This window comes from Hoplias malabaricus, chromosome 5, assembly GCF_029633855.1.
Source record: "Hoplias malabaricus isolate fHopMal1 chromosome 5, fHopMal1.hap1, whole genome shotgun sequence".
Lineage (NCBI taxonomy): Eukaryota > Metazoa > Chordata > Actinopteri > Characiformes > Erythrinidae > Hoplias > Hoplias malabaricus.
This window is the reverse complement of record NC_089804.1, coordinates 15565424-15589512: the sequence shown is the minus strand read 5'-3', so window position 1 is coordinate 15589512 and position 24089 is coordinate 15565424. Positions and strand designations below refer to the sequence as shown.

At 42.9% G+C, this 24089-nt stretch overlaps 3 protein-coding genes across 28 annotated transcripts in view; 2 read left to right on the top strand and 1 right to left on the bottom strand.

Moving 5' to 3' along the window:
- tmem269 (transmembrane protein 269) overlaps positions 1-5243 on the top strand; it is an 11378-nt gene extending 6135 nt beyond the window's left edge. For 17 of the 24 annotated variants that reach the window (XM_066671662.1, XM_066671661.1, XM_066671675.1 and 14 more), the window contains 5 exons: positions 647-794; positions 1350-1447; positions 2462-2605; positions 3949-4149; positions 4408-5243. In XM_066671662.1, the coding sequence (XP_066527759.1) occupies positions 647-794; positions 1350-1447; positions 2462-2605; positions 3949-4149; positions 4408-4517 (701 nt within the window). In that variant the 3' untranslated portion in view covers positions 4518-5243. The remainder of the gene's footprint in view (positions 1-646; positions 795-1349; positions 1448-2461; positions 2606-3948; positions 4150-4407) is intronic. The other 7 variants (XM_066671683.1, XM_066671681.1, XM_066671680.1 and 4 more) reach the window with 2 other exon arrangements.
- si:ch73-206d17.1 (tyrosine-protein kinase STYK1) lies at positions 5243-24089 on the bottom strand. 3 transcript variants are annotated; one of them, XM_066671658.1, is made up of 10 exons: positions 23985-24089; positions 12435-12567; positions 11241-11390; positions 10765-10953; positions 10204-10385; positions 10027-10119; positions 7682-7899; positions 6424-6464; positions 6151-6247; positions 5243-5947 (listed from the first exon to the last, which is right to left on the bottom strand). In XM_066671658.1, exons 2-10 carry the CDS (start codon positions 12475-12477, stop codon positions 5776-5778), a joined length of 1185 nt encoding a protein of 394 aa, XP_066527755.1. In that variant the 5' UTR covers positions 12478-12567; positions 23985-24089; the 3' UTR covers positions 5243-5775. The 3 variants fall into 3 exon arrangements, with proteins under 3 accessions (XP_066527755.1, XP_066527754.1, XP_066527753.1); XM_066671657.1 differs by lacking the exon at positions 23985-24089 and adding an exon at positions 13249-13366; XM_066671656.1 differs by lacking the exons at positions 12435-12567; positions 23985-24089 and adding an exon at positions 15794-15952.
- Positions 16751-24089, top strand: part of magi3a (membrane associated guanylate kinase, WW and PDZ domain containing 3a) — a 207935-nt gene continuing 200596 nt past the window's right edge. Inside the window, exon 1 of the mRNA XM_066671654.1 lies at positions 16751-18044. Within this exon, the coding sequence (XP_066527751.1) occupies positions 17738-18044 (307 nt within the window). The 5' untranslated portion in view covers positions 16751-17737. The remainder of the gene's footprint in view (positions 18045-24089) is intronic.

Genomic DNA, 24089 nt, shown 5'->3' with positions numbered 1-24089 from the left:
GTGTTCTGCCCGTGTCTGTGTGGGTTACTTCCGGGTGCTCCGGTTTCCACCCACAGTCCAAAAACATGTTAGCAGGTGGGTTGGCTACTCAAAACTGTCTATATATGTGAGTGTGAGTGAGTGAATAGGTGTGTCGCCCTGTTTTGGACTGGCGCTCCCTCCAGGGTGTGTCCTTGTCCGGGTAGGCTCCGGACTCACCGCGACTGAAATGGGAATGTAGTGGTTACAGAAAGTAGAAGAATGGATAAAAATACAATGCATATTTTGTGCTGCGCATTTTTTTTCCCTATTAAATGTAATTGGCATGTTTTTGCTCTTGCCACTTTTTATCTGTTGCATATATTTTCAAAAGGAAAGGCTAGCAGCAATTTTTTGATTTGCTTTTGCAATAAACATGACTCTGAAAATTATTTTCGGAGAATCTTCTGGTGAATGTCTTAGATTCAGGCACAAAAAGTGATGTCAGAAGTGTGCGTATCTGTTACTTATATTTAGACTTAAATATGATCTGGGAAGTGATGACCTGGGATCAGCTTATCTATATTCACACCTTGCTCTAAGCTCATCTCATAGCAGGTTTTCCACAGCCAAGCACTGTCCAAATACCAGCCCCTTTGTAATCATTACCTTTTCTCTTTGGTCTCAGGCTTTTTCCAGCGCACCAACAAACTGTTCCTGAGAGAACGGGCCAGCTGGGTCCAGCTGAAGGAGTTTGCCCGTAAAAATGCTGCCAATGCTCTTTCTGTTGCCAACATGGTCATGGGGATGGCTTCCATTCTCAGCAGCCTCAATGGGTGAGGACACTGCCATTTGTACACAGCTGATAAACCGTAGTGCATGCTGCAGCTATGCGATATGAAGTGCTTTCCTTATTTTAGCTTTTGTTTATTTTACATCCTTAAACATATTTTATTAAATTGTCACCGCACAGTTTACACAAGTTTAAAGGTGTGGAGGTAAAAGTATTTTTGTAGTGCAGGAAATACTCAAGACCAAATTTCATGTCTAAATATATTGTATTAAATGTATCTGGTATAAAAAACCTATGCAACTGTAAATTATATATTTGAATTATTTACAGTTACAATCAAGTCATTGTTCAATAGATGGTAGCAGAAATGGTTTGGTTGCTGGTAGGAAGAAACTGAGCTGGGCCCTATGTGAAGCTCTGGCACAGGATATTTTACATCTTGTCCTGTGTATCTTTTGAAATATGAGTCAAAATGTATATTTATTTATTTATTTATTATGATTTTTTTCAAATGCTTATCACGTTTTTCAAATGCTTCCTCACATTCTGCTGTTATCTGCTGCCTCACTTCTCAGCTCTAAAAACTTCTTTTCCATAGCCACCATTACGCGGCCTGTTGGCTGGTACTGATTGGTTACCTGCTGGATTTGGCAGATGGAGCAGTCGCTAGGCAACTGAACGCCTGTTCTGCACTGGGTGAGTGCACTGGAGAGTGGGCTTTGCCTTTAAGCTCTGTTATGAAGTTGTAGGCAGGTGAACCTAAAGCAATAAGAAACTTTCCATCTCCCTTTATTTCTCTTTCAACTCCGGACACCTTCCTGTGTTTTAAAGAACAGCACTCTGTAATTGTAACCTTGGTAGATTATTATTTATATTTGGACTTTGTCCAGCATCTCAGCTTGATGCTTGATAAACAGCTTTCCACAGTGATTGGAAATTTCTCCTAGAAAAACATCCGTTTACATCTTTTCTTGTCTTACATTGTCCCCTAAACAGCTGAGGCAAATCCCCTTCCAAAACTCTTGAGTGGGAAACTCTGCAGTGTGTGAACTGTCACGTCCACCCAGCTGCCTGAAATAGCTCGGCAATGCTCCCACAAAGCCCCGTGCATCAACCTCTTCGATCGTTTTGTGCTCCCAGCTCGTTTTTTTGCGTGACCTTACTGCTAGGTGTTGTTTTGCCCTCTTTGCCCCTCCCCTTTCTGTCAATCGAACAATCAGGTTCTGATTAGTCAGTCTAATTCAGGGGATCAGGCTCTAATTGTCTGTTTTATCCTGATGCTTTGGACTCCCTGCATAACTGACATTGCTCAAATGGCTGACCTTGGGATCGGAATTCCAGTGTGCTCACATGAGCCTGAACCAAAATCGGCTCTTGTCCATGGGTCGACGAAAACATGCATCCCAAACAGCAGGGATAAAGAGAGACCCCAGTGAGTTGTTTATAGCAGTATATTTAGGGCTGACGTGGAAATTTGCTATTCCCTTGTTTTTTTCCCAACCATCCGTACTCAGAATGCATCCCATAGAAATCCCATAGAAAGAATTAACTCTGGTAGCTGTCATAAGCCCTTGCTGAAACACCTGTTTTTAGTGCTCGCCATGGGAATAAAAATGTCATCTTACATCAGGGCGAATTCATTTGTATGTAAGAGAAATTACAAAGCTTTTAAATCAACCGTGGCTTCTGTGTTTTTGGATTGTTTTTTAGGCGCCAAACTGGACGATTTTGCTGATTTCACAACATTCGGAATTGCAACTTCACTGCTCTTAAGGACTCCTAGCCTCCTGGATAATCTCCTCTGCATGTGCTATGTGATGTCTGTGTTCATTCGCCTCTGCTTTTTCTCTAGCGGTGAGGAACCTTCAATTACTTAATGGAGAAAAGTGGTCGTACATTTGACTGATACCCAGTAATTACTCACATCAGTGTTAGATAAATGATTGAAAATTCACACCTGAATAATTCATGGCACATCAAAATATCAGTTCACAGTAAATCAGGGTATTCTTGATGTTTTAAGCAGGATTTTTCTAAACAAGATTGAGCCAGAGACACTTGTTCAGTTCAACAAATCAGAAGTATATTTTGGTTAACTTGGTCAGTCATGGATTGAGGGAGGAGGACACTGCTGTTCCTTCACTCCCACCACCCCCAGTTTTCCTACTGGTTGTGGGAGTCGAACCAACTTTGAGTCCTAAGCCCATTTCTGTTCAAACGTTCAGCTCTCCAATCTGTTTGCCCCGGTGTCAGTAAACAAGTAAAAAAAAACAGCAGCTCAGTTAGACATGCTAGGCTTCCTCTCTCTGCTCAAGGCAGAAAAACAGCAAGGAGTACTCCAAACATTGAAAACATGAAAAGAGATTAGAATATTGCTTTATCCCTGCTCCATAGATGGGTAATATTGACTTACAGGGGTTAGACAACGAAACTGAAACACCTGTCATTGTAGTGTGGGAGGTTTCATGGCTAAATTGGAGCAGCCTGGTGGTCAATCTTCATTAACTGCACATTGCACCAGTAAGACCATGTGCATCCAATGGTTCAAACACTGTGTCCTGAAGGCGGTGCCGTGTATCAGGACGACAATGCACCAATACACACAGCAAGAACATGAAAGTGAAGTTGAACATCTCCCATGGCCTGCACAGTCACCAGATCTAAATATTATTGAGCCACTTTGGGGTGTTTTGGAGGAGCGAGTCAGGAAACGTTTTCCTCCATCAGCATCACGTAGTGACCTGGCCACTATCCTGCAAGAAGAATGGCTTACAATTCCTCTGACCACTGTGCAGGACTTGCATATGACCATACTAATAAATTATTGTGGTCTAAAACCAGGTGTTTGAGTTTCATTGTCCAACCCCTGTATTTTTACTGTTTCAGATTTAGGCAGGAGGCCACTCTAAATTCAGGAGAGTGCTAAATACATAAAAGTAAACACTGACTGAAAGTGCTACAAAACTGAACAACTTGAGTTACAAATGAGTTTCTGTGGTTATTCAAACAGTGAATAAAAACTTACAAGATAAACTTCAACCACGTACAAACAATGGTCGTTACCTTCTTATAACTTAAAAAACTAGGAGCTTCTGAACGTAAACCAACCAGAGAGAACTGGGGTTCCCCACAATCAGACATTCCCAAGTTGTACGTTTTATTTTAACTTAATGTGAAGCGTGTGCTCTTCTGTGCAGGGATTCCTTTCATGTACCGTGGCTTGCCATGCATCTACTCCTCTGCCATTCTTGCCTGCACCTCTCTCCTTACTGGAGGTAACATGGCTGTGCTTCGAGTCACTGCTGTGGCCATGATCCTCTTCATGGTGAGCCAGGGCTTCTACCCTCATGACAGAGTGTTAGAGTCCCAAGCCTGGAAAAAAGCGGTATATGCAGGAGGTACAGAAGATTCAATTCTCCTTTATGTTAATTCTGGATGCTTTTTAATGATTAGAAATGTATTTGTATTTTGAGGTATGTATACAGAATAATAGGATAATAAATAACATGAAATATAACTAAATATTAAATGTAAAAAAATATAACTCACAGGAACAGACCTCCAAGCTTGTGCATTGATTTGCAGATACATCATACAGTCTTAAGCTCTGTAAAAAAAATGGGCAGTTAACTGGGGTTTCTTCTTCCTCTTTCCAGGTGTTGTTATGGTTTTCTGCTCCTCATTTCCACCTGCTTGTGTGTATTACTTGCTATGGTCAGTTTCCTACATTTTGTTCCCAACGGCCCTTTGGAGCTGCAAAGTGTAACAGCAGCCGTGGCCTTGTCCAAACTCTGACACTCCAGGTTTGAAGAAGGCCTGTCTGGCTCATCGGAACCTTCAGCTGCTTGTTTCTGTGGAGGATCCATGCCACACCTTTGCCCAAGTTCAGAAACCCTGGACATTGTATGCTGTTTTTTTTTTTTTTATTATTATTGTTATAGTTTTGAGGTGATGAACATGATTATGAATTTTACCTGAGATCCAGAACGGCGGTGGATTATTTTTATTTCACTGTTGCATGCCACCTTATCAATGCTTTTGTACTTAAGTGGCATTGAATGTTACATTCACAGAGGCTGACACAAAGCACATTCCGTTGTCTCGGATGTGTGTGGTGAAGGCTCTTGATACTGTGGCAATGCACTGAATCAGAAATGGATTCCATCACAATGTTAGAGATGGTCAGCTTTGCTGTGAATATTGTGATTTTGATGGATTTTCACTTTTTTGTTTTGTGTTTTAAGTACACGCTGTATATACTTAGACTAACTGGCCTTTCCATATTAGTAGAACAGATTTGATTTTAAGAGTTAAGCCACCAACAGTTTGAAAAAAATGCTCAAATATTCATAGAGGAATTTTCACAACATCTGCAGCTCAAAAATGTGTTTACAGATTCTGCTGGAACTGGCATTTGATTCTGTTTGTTTTTATTAGGGCCAGTGATATGTTAGTAGGCCACACTACACAGTAAAAGCCATTACAGTATTATACAGTTCAATGGGGTGTGAACTACTGCACCTAGTGTCTGAATTGAGTAAATGACTTTGGTAAATAATGTACATCCCTAGTGTAAAAAGATGGCAGATGGTTTAATTCCACAGATGATTTTAGGATCCTCCCCAAGTGTCGGTCTGGTGCATTCTGGCCCCTGTTTTAAGGGGTTGACCTTCCTCGCTTGTTTTATTGTGAAGATTGAGAGAATTATCTTCCACGAATCGTCTGCTTGTACCGTTCAGAGCTTAAATGGAAGGTTGGTACTCTGAAACACAGTAGGCAGTATTTTCTTTTAAGTTGCACCACTTGTGGTTAGCTTTTTATTAAAAACTGAGTGGTGCATAAAGTCATTGCCTTTTTCGTTTTTGATTTGGATGTGGTCAGCAGTGTGCTTCATCTTTAATACATGGACACATTTTTAAAAAAGGCTGCTGAAATCGACTGAAATGCGGCTCCAGAACTCCTGGAAGCACATGCACACAACCCCACAACCCATCTGTCATTTAAGGATATGGCTGCATTAATTCTTATGGTGGCAATCCCGCCCTCCTCCTGTATTCACAGACGTCCATGCTTTGAGCGGTGCGGAGGGGTTTTGTATCAGCCAAGTGCACATAAGAATCAAGCAGTTTGATGATGGCAGGGTACGCTGGGCGGTCCTTAAAGTCCCACATGCAGCAGTATTTCAAGAGGTCGTACCTGTGAGGAAGAACAGCAGCATTCCTCTATTAAAGTAATAAAGTAAAGTAAGATAGATGAAAGGAACTGGGGGGAGGGGGCACAGCTCTTGTTGCATTACTGCCTTTTTATGGTTAATAAGCACTGCATATTATATGATTACACACATAACTCTATGTTCATCTATCATGTTTGAAGTGGATAACACCTGTTATCTGACTTACAGGGCTCCTCCACAGTGTTGTGGTCTTTTTATTTTGTAATTGGCCAAAGTCTTGAGAAACATCTCTGATGGATCCAGTTCAGGGAAGGGAGGAGCACCTGACAGAAGAGAGACAATGGACAGATGTGAGGTTTTTCTTAGTATTTCTGTGTACGCTGTAATTCCTCATGATTAGAGTATGTTCACATTTCTCTGTAAAAGTCTGTCATGGTGCAAATGAAGCAGTGTAGGACCAAAATAAGGAATTAATGTCTGAGAAATTGTTATACCTTACCTAAAGTCATCAGCTCATAAATGAGGATTCCAAAAGACCACCTGAAACATTTAATAAGGAATATATACCTATTCTGTAGTGATGTTTAAGATTAAATGCAAATAGATTATTAAGTGGTGAAAGTTAGAATAAAAGGCACTCAGTTTGAAAATGAATAATGAAACTTCAAGTGTCAGTGATTTTATGCTACACCAAAATTGTACCTATGGCAATATATATATATATATATATATATATATATATATATATATATATATATATATATATATATATATATATATCAGAGTCGATTGCTCTAAGACTTTAGGGGAATCTCAGCTTCCCCTAAAATGTCAAAAAATAAGTTATCAAATATATACTGTTGTGTGTCATTGATGTCATTGAATAAATATGCACTACAACACACTCAAGTTTTGTTCGGAATCAGCTTCCTATCACTGGTAAAGACGCGGCTTTCCTCTCAATCATTCCTGCAGCTTCACAGTGCTTTAAACAGAGTTCAATAGCGAAGCAGCGAAACAAGACGAGTCATTGGATAAATGCTGAGCTTTGTCCCGCCCATCGGACGCTCAGCGTCTCTGGGGGTCTATGGGGCAGTGGGCAGGCCTCGGCTGGCCCGGACGCTCAGCTTCTGCATGATGATTGGATGATCTGTCTGAGGCTGAATCCCTTTTTGATTGACAGTGAAATGAGCGAATCAGCGATCCTTTGGTGTAAAGATCCATGGGAGCATTAAATTTTCATTCTGTTCTGAGTTGAACCGGAGAATTTCTTAAACCTCTTAGCGGCATTTTCTTTGTTAAAAACGACTAGCGACAAATCAAGCTTCTATTTCTGGTGGTGTTTTTTGTAGCTGCTTGTGTTTGGAGACTGACTTCTATCACTCTTTCTGACTTCTATCGCAGTTTCTGTCCAGCGGGTGCTGCTGAGCCCCTCCATCGTCACAAAGCACTCACAGGCGGACACACTTCAAATGGGCCAAGGCTGTTTAAGCAGCCTAGCTCTGCTGGCCATAGAGAGGACACTAGTCAAGTCCCTGGAAAAGACGCCTTGTTGGTACGACAGCGTCACAGATCATTTTCTTGAAAAGGAACGGAGGGTAGAATTTACGTATAAATAAACCGACACATTTTATGATGTAGGCCGAAATTGAGCTTCTCCTCATTGAAAGACCAACATCCGCCATTGATATATACACACACACACACACAGACCAATTGAAGTGTTAATGAACTGATTAATATGTTAATAGACTCACACATCACTTTTGGTTGTCATGGGAAGCCTCATCAGTCGCTCTGGTGCCTGCCATTTCAGAGGCACTTGGGGTCCCTCTGCCTTTCCTAGTGTCCCTGTCCGCCGTGATTCAAAAGCTGTAGTCAGTCCGGACACTTTCACAGAGAACCCTGGGCCAATTAACATGCTGCGGGCAGCAACATCACCATGGATCAGCCTGTGTTCTGAGAGCAAGTAGTCCTGAGATGGGAAATAAAACAATGAGGCTTGAGAGGTTGTGTGTTACAGACATCTCACAGAGGGTTGCTGTAAGGCAATAAGTAATCTCAGCAAATTATGTCCCGCCAAGGAATGTAGTTCATTAACCATTGGCTATGAAAATAATATAATAGACAATAGAATTTAATTTGAATTTGCCACAAGTCTATCTGCCTAAAATGCAGATAAATTACACTTGTACAAAACGTGTTTTATATGGATATTATAGACTTTAAAACACAGTATTGGAGCAAGATATTTTTCAGGGATGTCTGGAGGAATAAAGCAGTTTTTTAAACATGCATAACTGTTATGTTCGCCGTTGACCAAAGCAGTATTGATACATGTACAGCACAGAAGGTTTAAACATATTTAGTAAAAAAATATGTCTAGATATGTCTATGTCTAAAAAAAAAGTGTCTAGAAAAGGCCTTTGAAAAATGTACGACTTTCTAATTAGGACGGTTCCTGTTAGACCGGCTAGTATCTCTGTATAATTAGATTTGCAATGTTCTGTCACTTAAGAATAAGGCTACACATATAAAGAGCTATAAATCCATCCATCCATTATCTGTAACCGCTTATCCAATTTAGGGTCGCGGGGGGTCCAGAGCCTACCTGGAATCATCGGGCGCAAGGCGGGAATACACCCTGGAGGGGACGCCAGTCCTTCACAGGGCAACACAGACACACACACATTCACTCACACACTCACACCTACGGACACTTTCAAGTCGCCAATCCACCTGCAACGTGTGTTTTTGGACTGTGGGAGGAAACCGGAGCACCCGGAGGAAACCCACGCGGACACGGGGAGAACACACCAACTCCTCACAGACAGTCACCCGGAGCGGGAATCGAACCCACAACCTCCAGGTTCCTGGAGCTGTGTGACTGCGACACTACCTGCTGCGCCACCGTGCCGCCAGAGCTATAAATGCCTTTAATAATTAATAGTTATGTTGTTAATAAATTAGTCATTAATAACCAATTATAACACAGATAGAACGAGCTACAGTGACTTATTCCATCCATCCATTATCTGTAACCCTTATCCAGTTCAGGGTCGCGTCAGGTCCAGAGCCTACCTTGAATCATTGGGCGCAAGGCGCGAATACACCCTGGAGGGGGTGCCAGTCCTTCACAGGGCAACACACACTCACACATTTACTCACACCTACGGACACTTTTGAGTCACCAATCCACCCACCAATGTGTGTTTTTGGACTGTGGGGGGGAAACCAGAGCACCCGGAGGAAACCCACGCAGACACAGAGAGAACACACCACACTCCTCACAGACAGTCACCCAGAGGAAACCCACGCAGACACAGGAAGGACACACAACACTCCTCACTGACAGTCACCCGGAGGAAACCCACGCAGACACGGGAAGGACACACCACACTCTTCACAGACAGTCACCCGGAGGAAACCCACGCAGACACAGGGAGAACACACCACACTCCTCACAGACAGTCACTCGGAGGAAACCCACGCAGACACAGGCAGAACACACCACACTCCTCACAGACAGTCACCCGGAGCGGGACTCGAACCCACAACCTCCAGGTCCCTGGAGCTGTGTGACTGCGACACCAACCTGCTGCACCACTGTGCCGCCCACGGTGACTTATTGTTTGCCAAATAGTGAACTCACATCCACTGACACTGTTGAACCACAAATCTTACCAGATACCGACCATACTTCCATCAGTCGACACTAACCCTGTCATCTTCATCAAATATTTGTTAAAAGGTTAAACCATGATAATGAATTAACCCCCAATAGAGTGTCTTTTTATATGTCAGTGATAATGTGATGTACCTTAACATGTGAAATGACTACATTTACACTCTCAGGTCTAAGGTTATACTTTACACTGACACTTTCAGTGAAGGTCACTTTTCCATTCTATGTCTGTGATACAAACGATTATTAATGACCTTTAAAGGTGTTTACAACCTAATTAATATTTATGCAAAAAATAGTTTAAACCATTTATAAACCTTTATCTTATTTTAAAGTGGTGCGCAAAATTCTTATCTCTTAAATGCTGATTATTATTATGTTATGTTGATCATAACAATCCAGATTAGTCGTACTCACCAGACCGGATGCCACTTGTTTGGCCACTACATAAGCAGACCTCTCTGAAAAGCCCAGCAGCTGATGATCCAGACCCAGGGTCCCAGACGAACCCTGAAGATGCCAGTCAAATTCATAGCTGTTTCTTGACAACATGCATTTCATAGACTGAATATCCTCAGCAGCTGCAGTTCTCACCTCTTGAAGACTCCACAGAAAATGCAGTAGGTTTCCTGGAAGAATCGCTTCAAACATCAGGTACATGGGAAAGCGCTGTGTCTGGCAGTGCAGCATCCGTTCTACATTGTCATGTTTGCTTATAGCTGCGTGGAAAAACGCCAATTCCACAAATGTTTTAGCCTCCTGACTATCTGAGTCCCCTGAAACAACAGGCATGAATGAAATACAAGATTTCAGTCACACAAACATGGACTGGTCTTTACATTTTCCATCATTTTAATCAAAATTAAATAACTCATGAGCTGATGTTAGTTACAATGTGTCCTGTTGTGCAGTCTTGATGATTGTTTTTATGCCCTGGAGCCATGAGGGGGCGGTAGGGCCCTACATTGCAGGCCTGTCCTTCAAGGCTCAGCACACACAAGGCAAAATTTACAGACATTGTCACTGTAAGTCAGAAGCCAGCAGTGGACGTGTCGTTCTCTTAATGTTTCATTACTACCCACATTTGCGTTTTCCATTCATCAAACGTTCCCCTGTGCCTTCAATGCTTTTGTACATTTCAGTTGTTCCATTTACCCTTCAGAGTTTTAACCACCACAGCAGTGACAGTCCCGTCCTGTCTTAGTTGGCCCTTGCACATCGGTCCATAGTGTCCGTTTTTAAAAAACTCCACCTCCTCCAGGACGCAGTGGGCAGGCATCTCCCACGAGCTCAGAGCATCAGGCCCAGGTGCTAAAGCAGGGAGAGTCGGCTGGACTGAAGGACCTAAAATATGAAGAGGCAGTAAAAACACTTTATTTAAAAAAACATTTTAAATAAAGAATGTATATTCGACTCAAATCCAAAACATGTTCAACAATTGAAAAAACCCAAATGAATGCCAGTGCATTTATCTGATAAATAACATGAATATCATTAATCCAAGACTTTAATCCCAAAGCTTATGGTTTATTTGATCAGAGCAGATTACAAATGCACTTCCTGTAAGCACATGATGTTTTTAGTTTTAGCTGAAACTTCCCCATAAGCACCACAAGGAAAAATATCAGTACCATTTCCACGCTGAAGGAAAACCACGTTCCTCTGAAACGATGCTTTCTTTGTCAGGAAGCTCCATATGATCAGACTGACAACTGTCAGTGTGCTAATAGCCAGGAGACTGGGGATGATGATGAGTGCTAACGGACCTGAGCCTTCCTCATCTGAACGTTCAGACACACACACACACACACACACACACACACACACAAGGATAAACTAACTGAAAACAACAACTAATCAAAAGAACGTGACACTTAATAACAAAACACTAAACACAGACCTGTGAACTGTTTGACAAGAAATGAAACTCAAAATACTGAATAAAAGGAGACCAAGGACCTGGACAAAGCAAGACAACATGGAGAACAAGACAGGGACCTACAGTCCAAGACACTAAACAAGGAGAACTAAACAGAGAAGAACATGTTTAATAAATTAAAAAAGTAAATAAATAAATAGGGGCGGCACGGTGGCGCAGCAGGTAGTGTCGCAGTCACAGAGCTCCAGGGACCTGGAGGTTGTGGGTTTGAGTCCCGCTGCAGGTGACAGTCTGTAAGGAGTTTGGTGTGTTCTCCCTGTGTCTGCGTGGGTTTCCTCCGGGTGACTGTCTGTGAGGAGTGTGGTGTGTTCTCCCTGTGTCTGCGTGGGTTTCCTCCGGGTGACTGTCTGTGAGGAGTGTGGTGTGTTCTCCCTGTGTCTGCGTGGGTTTCCTCCGGGTGACTGTCTGTGAGGAGTGTGGTGTGTTCTCCCTGTGTCTGCGTGGGTTTCCTCCGGGTGACTGTCTGTGAGGAGTGTGGTGTGTTCTCCCTGTGTCTGTGTGGGTTTCCTCCGGGTGCTCATCCAGACACAGGGAGAACACAACACACTCCTCACAGACAGTCACCCAGAGCGGGACTCGAACCCACAACCTCCAGGTCCCTCGAGCTGTGTGACTACAAAAACATTTATAACTGAATTATGAAATTACAATGACAGTGACTATTGCCCTGGGAGATTATAATATTTATTGTTTGATTGTTACAAATACACTAAAATTAACACAATGCAAGTATCTAAGCACAGGCTTCTGGAGGACAATAAAGAAATATACACCTAATACCATCAGTCCTTTCTCAGGACACATTTTAGTTTATGGAAATATATGAAGACTTTATCTAGAAACCGTGTTTGCTTCTTGCATTTCAGTAACATTGTCTCTCTCTTACCACATTCAGCGCTGGAGATGTTGCATGCCACTTGCTCATCCATGGAGGGTGAATGTTAAACATCCTTCACTGCCATGGCCAAAGGCTGAGTTACGGATACCGCCCCCTCTCTCTTCTGAGGGTCTTGTGTTTACTGTATTTCATAAAAATTGTGGAAAATCACACATTGTGGGTGATCACAGACTAGTGCTTTTATTCACTGAAACTGATTTCGGTTTTCGCCTGTTGACATGTGATGACGTATTTGTGTGAAGCAGTTTAGAGACTGAGAGAACGTCAGTATGAACAAATCCAACACAAAATCAAGAACTCGGAAAAACGGGTAAACGGCTGATGGATATAATGCAGTACTTCTCTTTGGTTTCTGTACATTGGTATTGTCTGGTTTAATAAAATAATTAAAAAAAAACATCAAAACAGCTTAGCTACGCTAACTTGTCTATGGTCTACACACCATTAAACCACTCTTTAATGTACCTGACCATGTGAAAACACAGATACTATAAAACTTCCACCTTTTTTAACTGTTTTTTAAACTATATTTGTTTGATTACTATTTCTTAGACATCGTTTTTAGATACAGTTTAGAGTCAAACTTATTAAAATCAAATCTAAAGCTGTGAAAGACTGTCAAATCAAAGATAAAAACAATAGACATGGCATCAGGGGTTAGGACAAGGCATAGCTGTACTTCTGAATCATGTAAATACTCAAGCTGTTGACCATATTAAGCCGCGGGACCGACAGCTGCCAATAAAGTACACTGCAGTTACTCTCTCCAAACAATACAAGGAAAACCGTACAACATCCCTACCTCGCTCATGGGACCGGCCTTGAGTGGAACGTCAGTGTTTTTTCCCCTCACTGTCTTTCATTATATTGAGAGCCAAACAGACAAGTGGCAAGTTTCAAGCCTCGTGTCTAGGGCTGAATGTTTGGGTATGATTTTGACATTGAGAGCAGTGACCATGAGGGTGCTTTTGTGGCTTATCTCTGTTAATAATTGTCCAAAGCACACAGGTGGCTGCACTGCCACTGGGGCTCAATTGTGTCCAAGTCACATTCATGTCTCCTTGCCAGTGACACTATGAAGATGGATTGAATTGATGCTTAGATAACGCAGACTGGAGTAAAGCATGTCCTGTTACAAACATGGATTTGTGACCTCCCTGTGATTTCTCAGAATGTATCGTAAATGCCCCTCAAATAAGGGGGGATCAAAGCACAGTTTGGTGAAGTATATTATCCACAGTTTACTGTGATACTACAATGTACCAAATATAAACAACTCAAATATATCTGTGTAACTGAAATATGATTTATTTTTATTAATAAATAAAAAATATTAATTATATTAATTATAAATATAATAATATTTAATAAAATAATATTAATTATAAATAAAATATTTTATTTATTAAGTTCGGGAAAAAAATAGATTTGGTCCTGCACTAATTTGGTGACACTCCTCACAGACCCACGCAGACACAGGGGGAACACACCACACTCCTCACAGACAGTCACCCAGAGGAAACCCACGCAGACACAGGGGGAACACACCACACTCCTCACAGACAGTCACCCGGAGGAAACCCACGCAGACACAGGGGGAACACACCACACTCCTCACAGACAGTCACCCGGAGGAAACCCACGCAGACACAGGGAGAACACACCACACTCCTCACGGACAGTCACGCGGAAGAAACCCACGCAGACACAGAGAGAACACACCACACTCCTCACGGACAGTCACGCGGAGGAAACCCACGCAGACACAGAGAGAACACACCACACTCCTCACAGACAGTCACGCAGAAGAAACCCACGCAGACACAGAGAGAACACACCACACTCCTCACAGACAGTCACCTGGAGGAAACCCACGCAGACACAGGGAGAACACACCACACTCCTCACAGACACTAAAAAAAGCCATTTATCTGTCCTCACCTTAACATCCACAGTTAAAGAGATGTGTAGTGAGTGTGTCCTGATTCTATTTACTGACTGCTTGAATGCTTACACCCCTGCTGTTTACACTTTAAAAATATCAAGAAACCCTGCACTTCAAAGAAGGCCTTAGGGATTATGGGCAGAATTAGGACAGAGCCTTAGGTGCAGAAACCTGTCCACCAAGTCTGAGTTGGTAACTGTATCCAAGGGAAAAAAAGGGGGGGCATTCCTCAGGGGGCCATATTAGGACACATTCAGAAGTATATTTAGAGTGTTTTCTCAAGAACACCAGTTTGCGAATTGGTTAAATAGACTCTGAAAAAGGAGAACACTCTTTTTAGACTCTTTTCATGAATGTAGGTAGAGTACACTCAGAAATATGTACGATATGGGTGCATTTTTGGTCACTAAAGGTACAAACAGTGCAAATGTATCTTTAAAGGCACAGCAGTGATTTTAGAGAACATAAGAACATAAGTCCTGGAGATGAAATATGGCATATTAAATCAACACTTCATTCATTCATTCATTCATTATCTGTAACCTTTATCCAGTTCATGGTCGCAGTGTGTCCAGAGCCTACCTGGAATCATTGGGCGCAAGGCGGGAATACACCCTATAGGGGGTGCCAGTCCCTCACAGGGCAACACAGATACACACACTCACACATTCACTCACACACTCACACCTACGGACACTTTTTGAGTCACCAATCCACCTACCAACGTGTGTTTTTGGACTGTGGGAGGAAACTGGAGCACCCGGAGGAAACCCACACAGACACAAGGAGAACATCCCACACTCCTCACAGACAGTCACCTGGAGGAAACCCACACAGACACAGGGAGAACACACCACACTCCTCACAGACAGTCACCCGGAGGAAACCCACGCAGACACAGGGAGAACACACCACACTCCTCACAGACAGTCACCTGGAGGAAACCCACACAGACACAGGGAGAACACACCACACTCCTCACAGACAGTCACCTGGAGGAAACCCACACAGACACAGGGAGAACACACCACACTCCTCACAGACAGTCACCCAGAGCGGGAATCGAACCCACAACCTCCGGGTCCCTGGAGCTGTGTGACTGCGACACTAACCTGCTGCACCACCCTAAATCAATACTTTAAATCCTACAATTATTATAGAATATATATAGTTATGTTTCCTAACTAAAGGTAACCAAAGGGTGCCACCACAGTGAGTTTTTCTGACTGTAGTGTGGATTACAGGATTGTTCCAGTAGAGGGACACATTGCACAATGCATTGAGAGGAGCACAGCTCTGATCCATTTCAAGTGTCATACCACTTTAACTGAATATTTAAACAACTTTTATGGAGCTCACCAAACGTGTGTGTACTTTCTATCTCATTTTTTCTTAAACCCACCTCTTTCACTACATTCTACACCGTGTAGCTCCTCTGGAAATATGCTCTTCATAAATGGCTGAAATGTACATAACTGTATCCGTTAAAAGTATAAACATTGATGAAAAACCAGGTCGCCTCAGGTCTGCTCGTTTCACCCGTTCACGACCTGCCAGGAATGAGTTAATGAGTTAACGCTGTCATGGCGTTGGTTTGTTTGCACTTGTGGACGTTATTATTTTACTTCCCACCCGAATTCAAATAGGTCCCGCCTCCTGCGAGCTATGATAGGTCAGAACGGTCCCGTCCTTCACTGGGATTGGTGAATAGTGTCCCCGCCTCCGCCATTGTCAAACAGTCCATACTCCGAAGAACTCTGCAGGAAACCTAAACTTACTGAAGTAAAGAGTAGTTTGGGCAGAATTTAACAATAACAGCTTGTTTCTATCCATTATTATAATTATTGCTTGTGAGGAAAAAAATATATAAACCAAGAACAATTTTAAAACAAATTTTAAAAATGACTACACACATCAGGAATAGAATAATTTTATTGTAGACGTCTGTATTGAAACACATTATGTATTTAGGTATTTTATATTTTACCTATGGTGTATATTATAATTATATATTATATATAATATATGATTATTATAACGGTAAAAAGTTAAAAACAATTTGCTCTGGAAAAAATAGAAAAGAGAAAATGATATGTTAAAATAATTACGGAGAGACATAATCGTAGTTTATAAGTTTTGTGTTTCTAGACATCCAGCCAATCCCAGTGCAATGGGCGGGGCTCTGTCCGAGTACGGGTGGGGAAGGAAGACAACACCTCCTTCTAGACCCCACCCATTGCCGCTGACTGGAGGTGTATTTCTCTCTCCTCATTGGTCGAGGCAGCCGCCGCTCCGTGGCCCCGCCCCCTGTGCGGGTAGAAGTGCCGAGCAGAGCGGGGAGACTGAAGTTTCTCGGCGGACTCTTTACTGCTCGAGAGTCGTGACTGAGTGAACGGGCGTCTTCGTGTTTACAGCTTGAACGCTGTACGCGAGGAGTGTTTCGGGGTGGACAGTGCCGAGAGGAGACGGACAACACTGTCCCGCGGGTCACAGTGTGGCCGTCATCCAGTTTATTTACAGGCAACAAGCGGCGGCTCGTGTCACCGGAGCAGGTGCCAGATCAAGTTACTGAAGACCGGAGCAGCACCTCTGGATATTCACTCTCACACCTGATGAACGTGTCCTGGAGAAACCGCTGTAAGCTTCCAGAGCGGAGTATGTTCGTGGCCTTTCAGTGTTTTCGCCCTTTTAAATCCACATCCTCGGTACTGAAAAGCCTGTTTGCTCACTTGAAGCCAGCGTTGACTAAACCATTACTTTAGTGGAATCTAGTGGAAGTCCTGTGCTGTCAACGTTGGGAGTGAACAATTAATCATTTTCGCATCGATATTGCCTGGAGCTAGGCATCGTCTTGTCAGAACTTAAGTCAGGATATTTACCCTTATTTCACAAAGCTTGTGATTTGGACCAATCAGGAGCAGCCCACACTTCTGTGGTGTGACATCACAACCATCCTGAAGTCTGTTCATCTCTGTTCAGCATCAGAGGGGGATGTACCGGTTTTACAAATCAGGAGAAAATCACAACTAGGTTTCCACAGGTTTTTCGGCCCCTTTCTTGTGTGTCGTCGTCTCTATCCTGTGGAGTATCGGGACACCTGTGGGCATCGTCTACATGTACCGGCCCGGACAAGCCTGGGTTCACCCCTGGACAGAAGGAAAAGGTGATGTTGCATGTAGGGTTCTGAGACCACATTAAGAAATGGGAATCCTTGGCAGGGTTGAACTGCAGCCTGTGTGCCGAGCTTGAGTTGGCTACTGCGTCCCACAGAAAAGAGTGGCGTGCAGCAGGGGACCATAGTAGGACACCTTCAGAAGCTGAGACGTATCCACAAGCGACATTAGCCATGTCAAAGACACTGAAGAAGAAGAAGCACTGGTCGGGCAAAGTGCAGGAATGCGCCGTTTCTTGGGGGAACGGCAGCGAGCTTAGTTCCGTGGTGGAGATACGAGGGGGAGCGGAACACGGGGAGTTCCCCCACCTGGGCCAGGTGTTGTCAGAGGCTGTGGTGTGTCACGTGGGCAGGTTGCCGTGCCCCGGGGACGTTCTCCTGGAGGTGAACAGTACGCCCGTGAGCGGCCTTACCAACCGAGACACCCTCGCCGTCATCCGCCACTTTCGGGAGCCCATCCGGTTGAAGACGGTAAAGCCAGGTCAGTTCTGATGCCGTGGAGGTTCACGACACTTAGTAGAGCTGAGCGATTAATCGTTGTTATATCAAAATCGCAATTCCCAGAGCGAGAGCTTAAAGGTTTTCCTAGAGAAGATCACGGTTGCGAAAAATTGCAATTAGATCTTGGGGCCCAGCCTAGCCCCCGTGGTGGTCATTTTGGTTTTCACAAAGGTATACGCACTGACAGAACTGAAAATAACCCAAGTACATATGGTATGTTTTATATAATTCGGAACAGATTATTAAACTGCAGCGGGTCTTAAATGCTTACCTTTTGAGTAGCACCCCAGTGACATTCAACATGGCGTCCTGTTTGTAGGTCTTCTCTATTGTTTTTCCCACATTCAAATGTGTGTTTGGTTTGAATGTGTTAATTGTAGCTAACTATCAAAGAGGAAATTGAGACCATCCATCATTTCTTCAGTAGCCTGACATTCCTAAATGGCCATCACTAATGGATTCAGGCAAAAAACAACAACAATATTTGCTGTGCACAGCAGCCACGAAGATTGAATGCAAAGTGGTGCTGAATGGCTTTTAAATGCTGCACACACCACAGGCCCGGCACATTTCGGCTCATCGCCCCGTTTACTGTCCAAATGTTACCTGAGGGTTCCCAGTGCTGACCTGCCTCCTGCTTTTGGGCTGATGTCTTCTGACTTACATCCATTGGCCAAGTCTGACACCAATGTTGACACAAACTTTTTCTTTTTCCCCTCTAATACCTGAGCACAGACTGATCTGGATTAACTACGGAGATGTTTGTGCAGGGTTGCGTCCCTGTATTCGCTCTTTGTCATGCTGCAGGTTTCTAGCCCGTGACAGTTTAATAAGTGCGTGTTGCTTGTGGAAGAGTGGCTTGAGCTTATGCTGCTGAAGAGAAGTAATTAGTTGCAAATAGCCTCTGTATACAGCAGCTGAGGTACATGCCTTTAGGACACTGGAGGATCATGTGTGTGTGTGTGTCTGTGTGAGAGGTCAAACGAGCATCATAACCTGTGTGTGTTTTTTTTTTTTTTTTTTTTTTAAATTGTTCAGCACGTCTACTTTAGTGAGCCCTGTTACCCCGGCCACCCTAGGTGACACACACACTTTGCCCACTTTTCCGGGCCCCTTCGCAAACCCCCTTAAGCTGGTCGATCTATTACAGTGCGGCCTGTACCCACCTTCCTCCTGTCCCCACACGTTCCTGCTCCAGCAGCACAGCTGTGTTCAGCCTGCACCCTCGTGTGCTTTAAGTGCGCTTCCTGCTGTCTGCTGAGAGCTGGTCGAGTGCACTCAGAGCACACAGGTACGGTGACTGAAATAAAGCCTGTCTCCGTGTAATTAAGTACCGTTCTAATGAGAGGTAGTAAGGACATCATGTGCTGTCTTTATGTAGTGCACTTTGTAATGGGCATCAAAGCAGTGTGGGGCACTATAGCCATTGATGTATTGATTGTACTTAATGGTATTCTCCTCTGACTCCTCTGACCAGTGTAGGATATTCCACCTTTTTCAGCTGAGGATAGAGGCACCAGGGCAGCACAGTGACACTGGAGGTAGTATCATTGTCACATAGCTACAGGGCCTCAGGTCACGTGGATGGCCTCTTCATTAACGTAGCACCTGCGCAGGCCAGAGAAGGCTAGCTTTTTAAAAACACTTTATTGCCTTCAGTGAATCACTCACATGAAGATGGTTCAATTTCACTGCTCCACCTTAAATGCCGCGGCGACACGGGTTTCAGGCTGAAGTCGGCTTTTAAGGTGGAACAGAACATTCAAATAAGAAGCCAGTTTTATTTTTTTATGTGGGAAAATATGAACAAGAACCTTAAAACTTCATAATCTGGTGGCTGTAGTCGTGAGGTATTACTTGCTGCTGTGAGTATTATATTTTACATTGATATATAATAGTTTTACATTGCTCTATAAGGTATTCTTGGTGATCCCTGACTACAAGCGTGTGTTATGTGACACATTAGCAGTAAACAAGCAAGTTTCTGTAAGGATTGTAAGGGTTAAATTCACTGAGGCACATCCCTGCACTGTAATGGTTTCCCATTATGACCTGAAGAAAAATTTGACCCCCTCAAATGTCATTGTAAAAATCCCACCTGGGTTCAATCATTAGTTCAGGTCCTGCTGGATTGCGAACAGAGAAGAGTAGCAAACAGAGCATTTTTCTGCTTCTATTTCTTCTTATTTAGTTATATAATGATCTGTAAATAACTCCACCCAGGTCCACGGTGTAATAATGCTTTATTTAAGGCTCTGTGCCCTGATTTGAAGCTGTAATTTTAAAGGCTAAGCAGCAGCTCTATGAAAGTGTCAAACAAATAAATACAGTGGAATTTGAGTTCCTAACTTGTGTTTATTGATAGTCAGAAAACATGTTATTTCTTACTAATTCAAGGAATAAGGTTTAAAAGACCATTGGTTCCCCCGCCCCCCCAACGGTGTTCGGAAACTCGCCTGTGACGTAGATGGTGGACAACAACTCTAGAAGTTGCACTTAATTTAATGCAAAATGACGAAAAGGTGTTGTTTTTGGCTGCAATCATTCAATGTACAGTGGGACATCTGTGAACAAATGGCCCAAAGATCCCAAAATATCCAGAAAATGGACTAAATTTGTCAACTTTAAACGGGCACTTTGGAAAGGACCATCCACTCACTCCGTTATCTGTAGCTCATTTCACTGGCGCTTTTCCAACAATATGGGCATGTAAGGACACCAACGAAAGGTGTTCAAGAGCCTCTGTAACATGGAGGTAAACAGGGTAAGGACACTCACTTCGCCTGTTTTAGTTGGTGTTAGTAAACGTTAGCTTGACTTGCTAAACTCGGTGGCTCAGATTATACTCGGCTACGTAGCGGCATTACGGAGGTTTATAGTGTCGGATCAATTTGAGTTCGACTTCGATCACATTTACAAGAATAACGGTACCTCTAAATTTGAGTTTAGCTTATTGTTAGCTTAGCGTCACAGTTGCGTTCAAGAATTTCCGTAGCGAGCTCGCGTTTTTCTGTCAATTTAATAAAATTGTCAGTTTTAAAGCAAATTAAGCTGCTATTTTAATTTTAATTCATACTTATATATGTCAGTAACTAAAATAATGTGAAATATTCATGGAGGTCCATTAAGTGGTGCTTAGCCTTTAAGATAAATATACTGCCTAGTGTTGCTTTAATGTGTGGTTATGATTATATATATGTATCATTAGACATGACTCCCCTGACATAATTTGAACTGGAATCCAAAAACTGCCATCGCTACCCAACTGTGCTAAATATCCGTACTGTTCCCTTAATCATCATTTTAAGTCCACGCAAAACCGGCGGGCTTACAGTTTAGAGGTGAGTCCAAGTCTAATTGATTCAATTACACTCTTAAATCCCTGGATCGCTGTGCTGTGCTGGCTAATGACTCAGCGAAACATGGAGAGGTGTTGACACACGCAAGCAGTGCCTTTTTTTTTTTTTCTGCTTGCGCTTCTGCAACAATATTATCTCAGTCTCTGACCCAAAGGGCTTGACTCTCTTATCAAAGCAGGCAGCGAAGCTTTCAGACCCAATATCCTTGAATATTTTGGCAGCTGTTGCTCGTGTCCTCTGTATGATGTTAGCTCAGCTTTGTGGATGTGGTAATTCCCAATATATTGATATGCTATTTCAGCACAGGGATGTCTCATTGATTTACAGTAAGTGTTTGAACAAGTAATTTCCCTGCCCTCAAATCCATAGTGTGTGTGTGTGTGTGTGTGTGTGCGCGCGCGTACATACCTATACTTTCTGTTGCTTAGAGCTCATGTTTAATTCCCCCTTCCTCAATCATTAATGTGTCTTCTGGGTTTCTTAGTGCCAGTGAGGTTAAAGGATCGAGGGTTACTAGGAGACGGCGGAGCTTTAAACTTGAGCTGAGTGCCGTGCAACCTTTTTCACCTTGGTCAGCTCATGTGGAGCTGGATTATTCATTCAGTACCCCACCATAAATTGTTCTTTTGGGCTCTTTAGTGGAAGGCCAGGTATTAATTATGTTTTACAATCTATAGAAGAACCACAGAACTCCTGCAGTATTCCGATTAGTCAGACGGTCACTCTAAAAAAGACACACTGTGGTCAGGACTGTAAATGTGGCACATTGGCCTGTCACATTGATATATGATTGAGTGATGTGAACTGATATTAAAGTAAGACTAGGTAGTATTTTCACCTTAAAATTGCAGCTTCAAAATCATTGTGATGCCCCACTGAGCTGTAATACAGAGAACAGTGCTATCTGTCGTTGTTGCTCCAAGCTCAGCACTGCAGAAACAGCGCTATGTAACTTTTAGAGGAAGGTAGGACACTACACCCCCTTCCTCATCCCAAATATCCATCCATCCATTATCCACACCCTCCCTCATATTTCTGCAATTGTACAGCAACTGTTCTGAAATCAAGGAGGGAGTAGGGAAGGGTGGGGTGGTTTCCTACCCTCCTCCAAAAGTTACATAATGCTTTTTCTGCAGTGCCGAGCCCAGAATAGCAATGTTAGAGACACTGTTCTCAGTATTATAGGTCAGTGAAGCATCGCTATGATTTTGAAGCTGTAACTGTAAGGTAAAAATGGTACCTATTGTTCCTTTAATTTAGCTTTTATTATATAAAATCCATTGTCACTTTGCTTCCCGCATACGGTCAACCACAGTGTGCTAGGTTAGAGGCCTTATGTGCATATATAAAGGGTATGTTGTGCTGCTCTACTGCTGAGTCTTCCTGCACAGGTCCAGGCTGGATATCCTTGTGGGTGTGTGGTTGGGTTTTGTTCATCTTTGAAATTCTTTTTGCTGTATGACTGAAACAATTGCGCCGCAGTCACGCTGCTTCCTCGCAAATGGAAATGCCAGTATTGTTAGACTTCAGCTGCGCGACTATTTGATGCTCCGCTCTCGCAGGGGATTGAATATTTCATCTTAAGACATAATTGCACTGTGAACAGCCGGTTTCTACACGGCGCTGAAACACATCCCGACGTGCTTTGCAGGCTAATCCAGGTGTTAATTAACACGGACACAAGTTGAATATTGCTCTTTTTAGATCTTTCCTTTGCTCTCTCTCTTTTTAACTTCAGTTGCCAAATAGAAATATATTTTTTTTCGCAAAAGCCCTCCGCTGGAGTAAAAAGGTGTCTTCAAAGAGTTTCTAATGACGTTATGCTCGCTGACACGAACTGTATTAAGAATTAACTTATTCCTTCAGATGAACTGTTACGACATCTAAATTTCATGAACACAAATTGAAAACCTGAATTTAGAACGTGAAGCCCTGGGCTAACGAGTGTCCTTCCTCTGCACTGAGCCGTTCCACAGGTTTCTCTGCTGTGCAGCGTGTCTCCGCAGAGCCTTGTGATCTTCAGCAGACTCTGTCTTTGGCATTAATATTAGACTCTTGGTGGTTATCAACTTTATTTCCTCTTGCTTGTAAAGGGATCAACTAGGGTTCTGGGTTTTTTTCCTTTAATCCTGACTGTGGCCAATCTGCCAAGACGTATTTGGAGTCTGGAGTGTGTTCTTTAGTTGTGCGATGGAGCTAGGAAGCTAATGTTGCTAATGGAAGCTAATACTGCATTCCTGCTCTCTGTGCCTTCAGAAAAACTCTGGCACACTGATACGTCATGGACCTGACAGGACACACTGTACCTATTCCTTCTTTAACCTTCATTTAAAGCAACGCTGTGTAATATTTTTACATTAACATTACAGATTCAAAATCATTTGTGATGTTTCACAGAGCTGTGATAAGGAGAATAGAGGCTCTGTCGTTGCTTCTCAGGGCTCAGCACTGCAGAAACTGCACTATGTAAATTATAGAGAAGGGTAGGAAACCGCCACCCCACCATCCTCTTTGATACAGGAGAGTATTTTAAATGAATGACACAAAATACTAAATCTTACCTCGTGTTCCTTTTAAAAAGTCTTCGTCTTGAACCGTACTTTCCTTTTTTGTGTTCGTTTGGACCGTCATCGTTATGAAATCATCGGTGCTGTTCACGATCCTCT

Excerpts from the sequence above, each read along its gene's own strand:
- si:ch73-206d17.1 (XM_066671656.1), bottom strand. The coding sequence starts at position 15,845 with ATGAAGAGCATATTTCCAGAGGAGCTACACGGTGTAGAATGTAGTGAA. Across the intron at positions 10,386-10,764 it reads GGTGGTTAAAACTCTGAAGG|GGGACTCAGATAGTCAGGAG; the intron begins GTAAATGGAACA and ends CTGTTGTTTCAG. Across the intron at positions 6,248-6,423 it reads TTATGAGCTGATGACTTTAG|GTGCTCCTCCCTTCCCTGAA; the intron begins GTAAGGTATAAC and ends CTCTTCTGTCAG.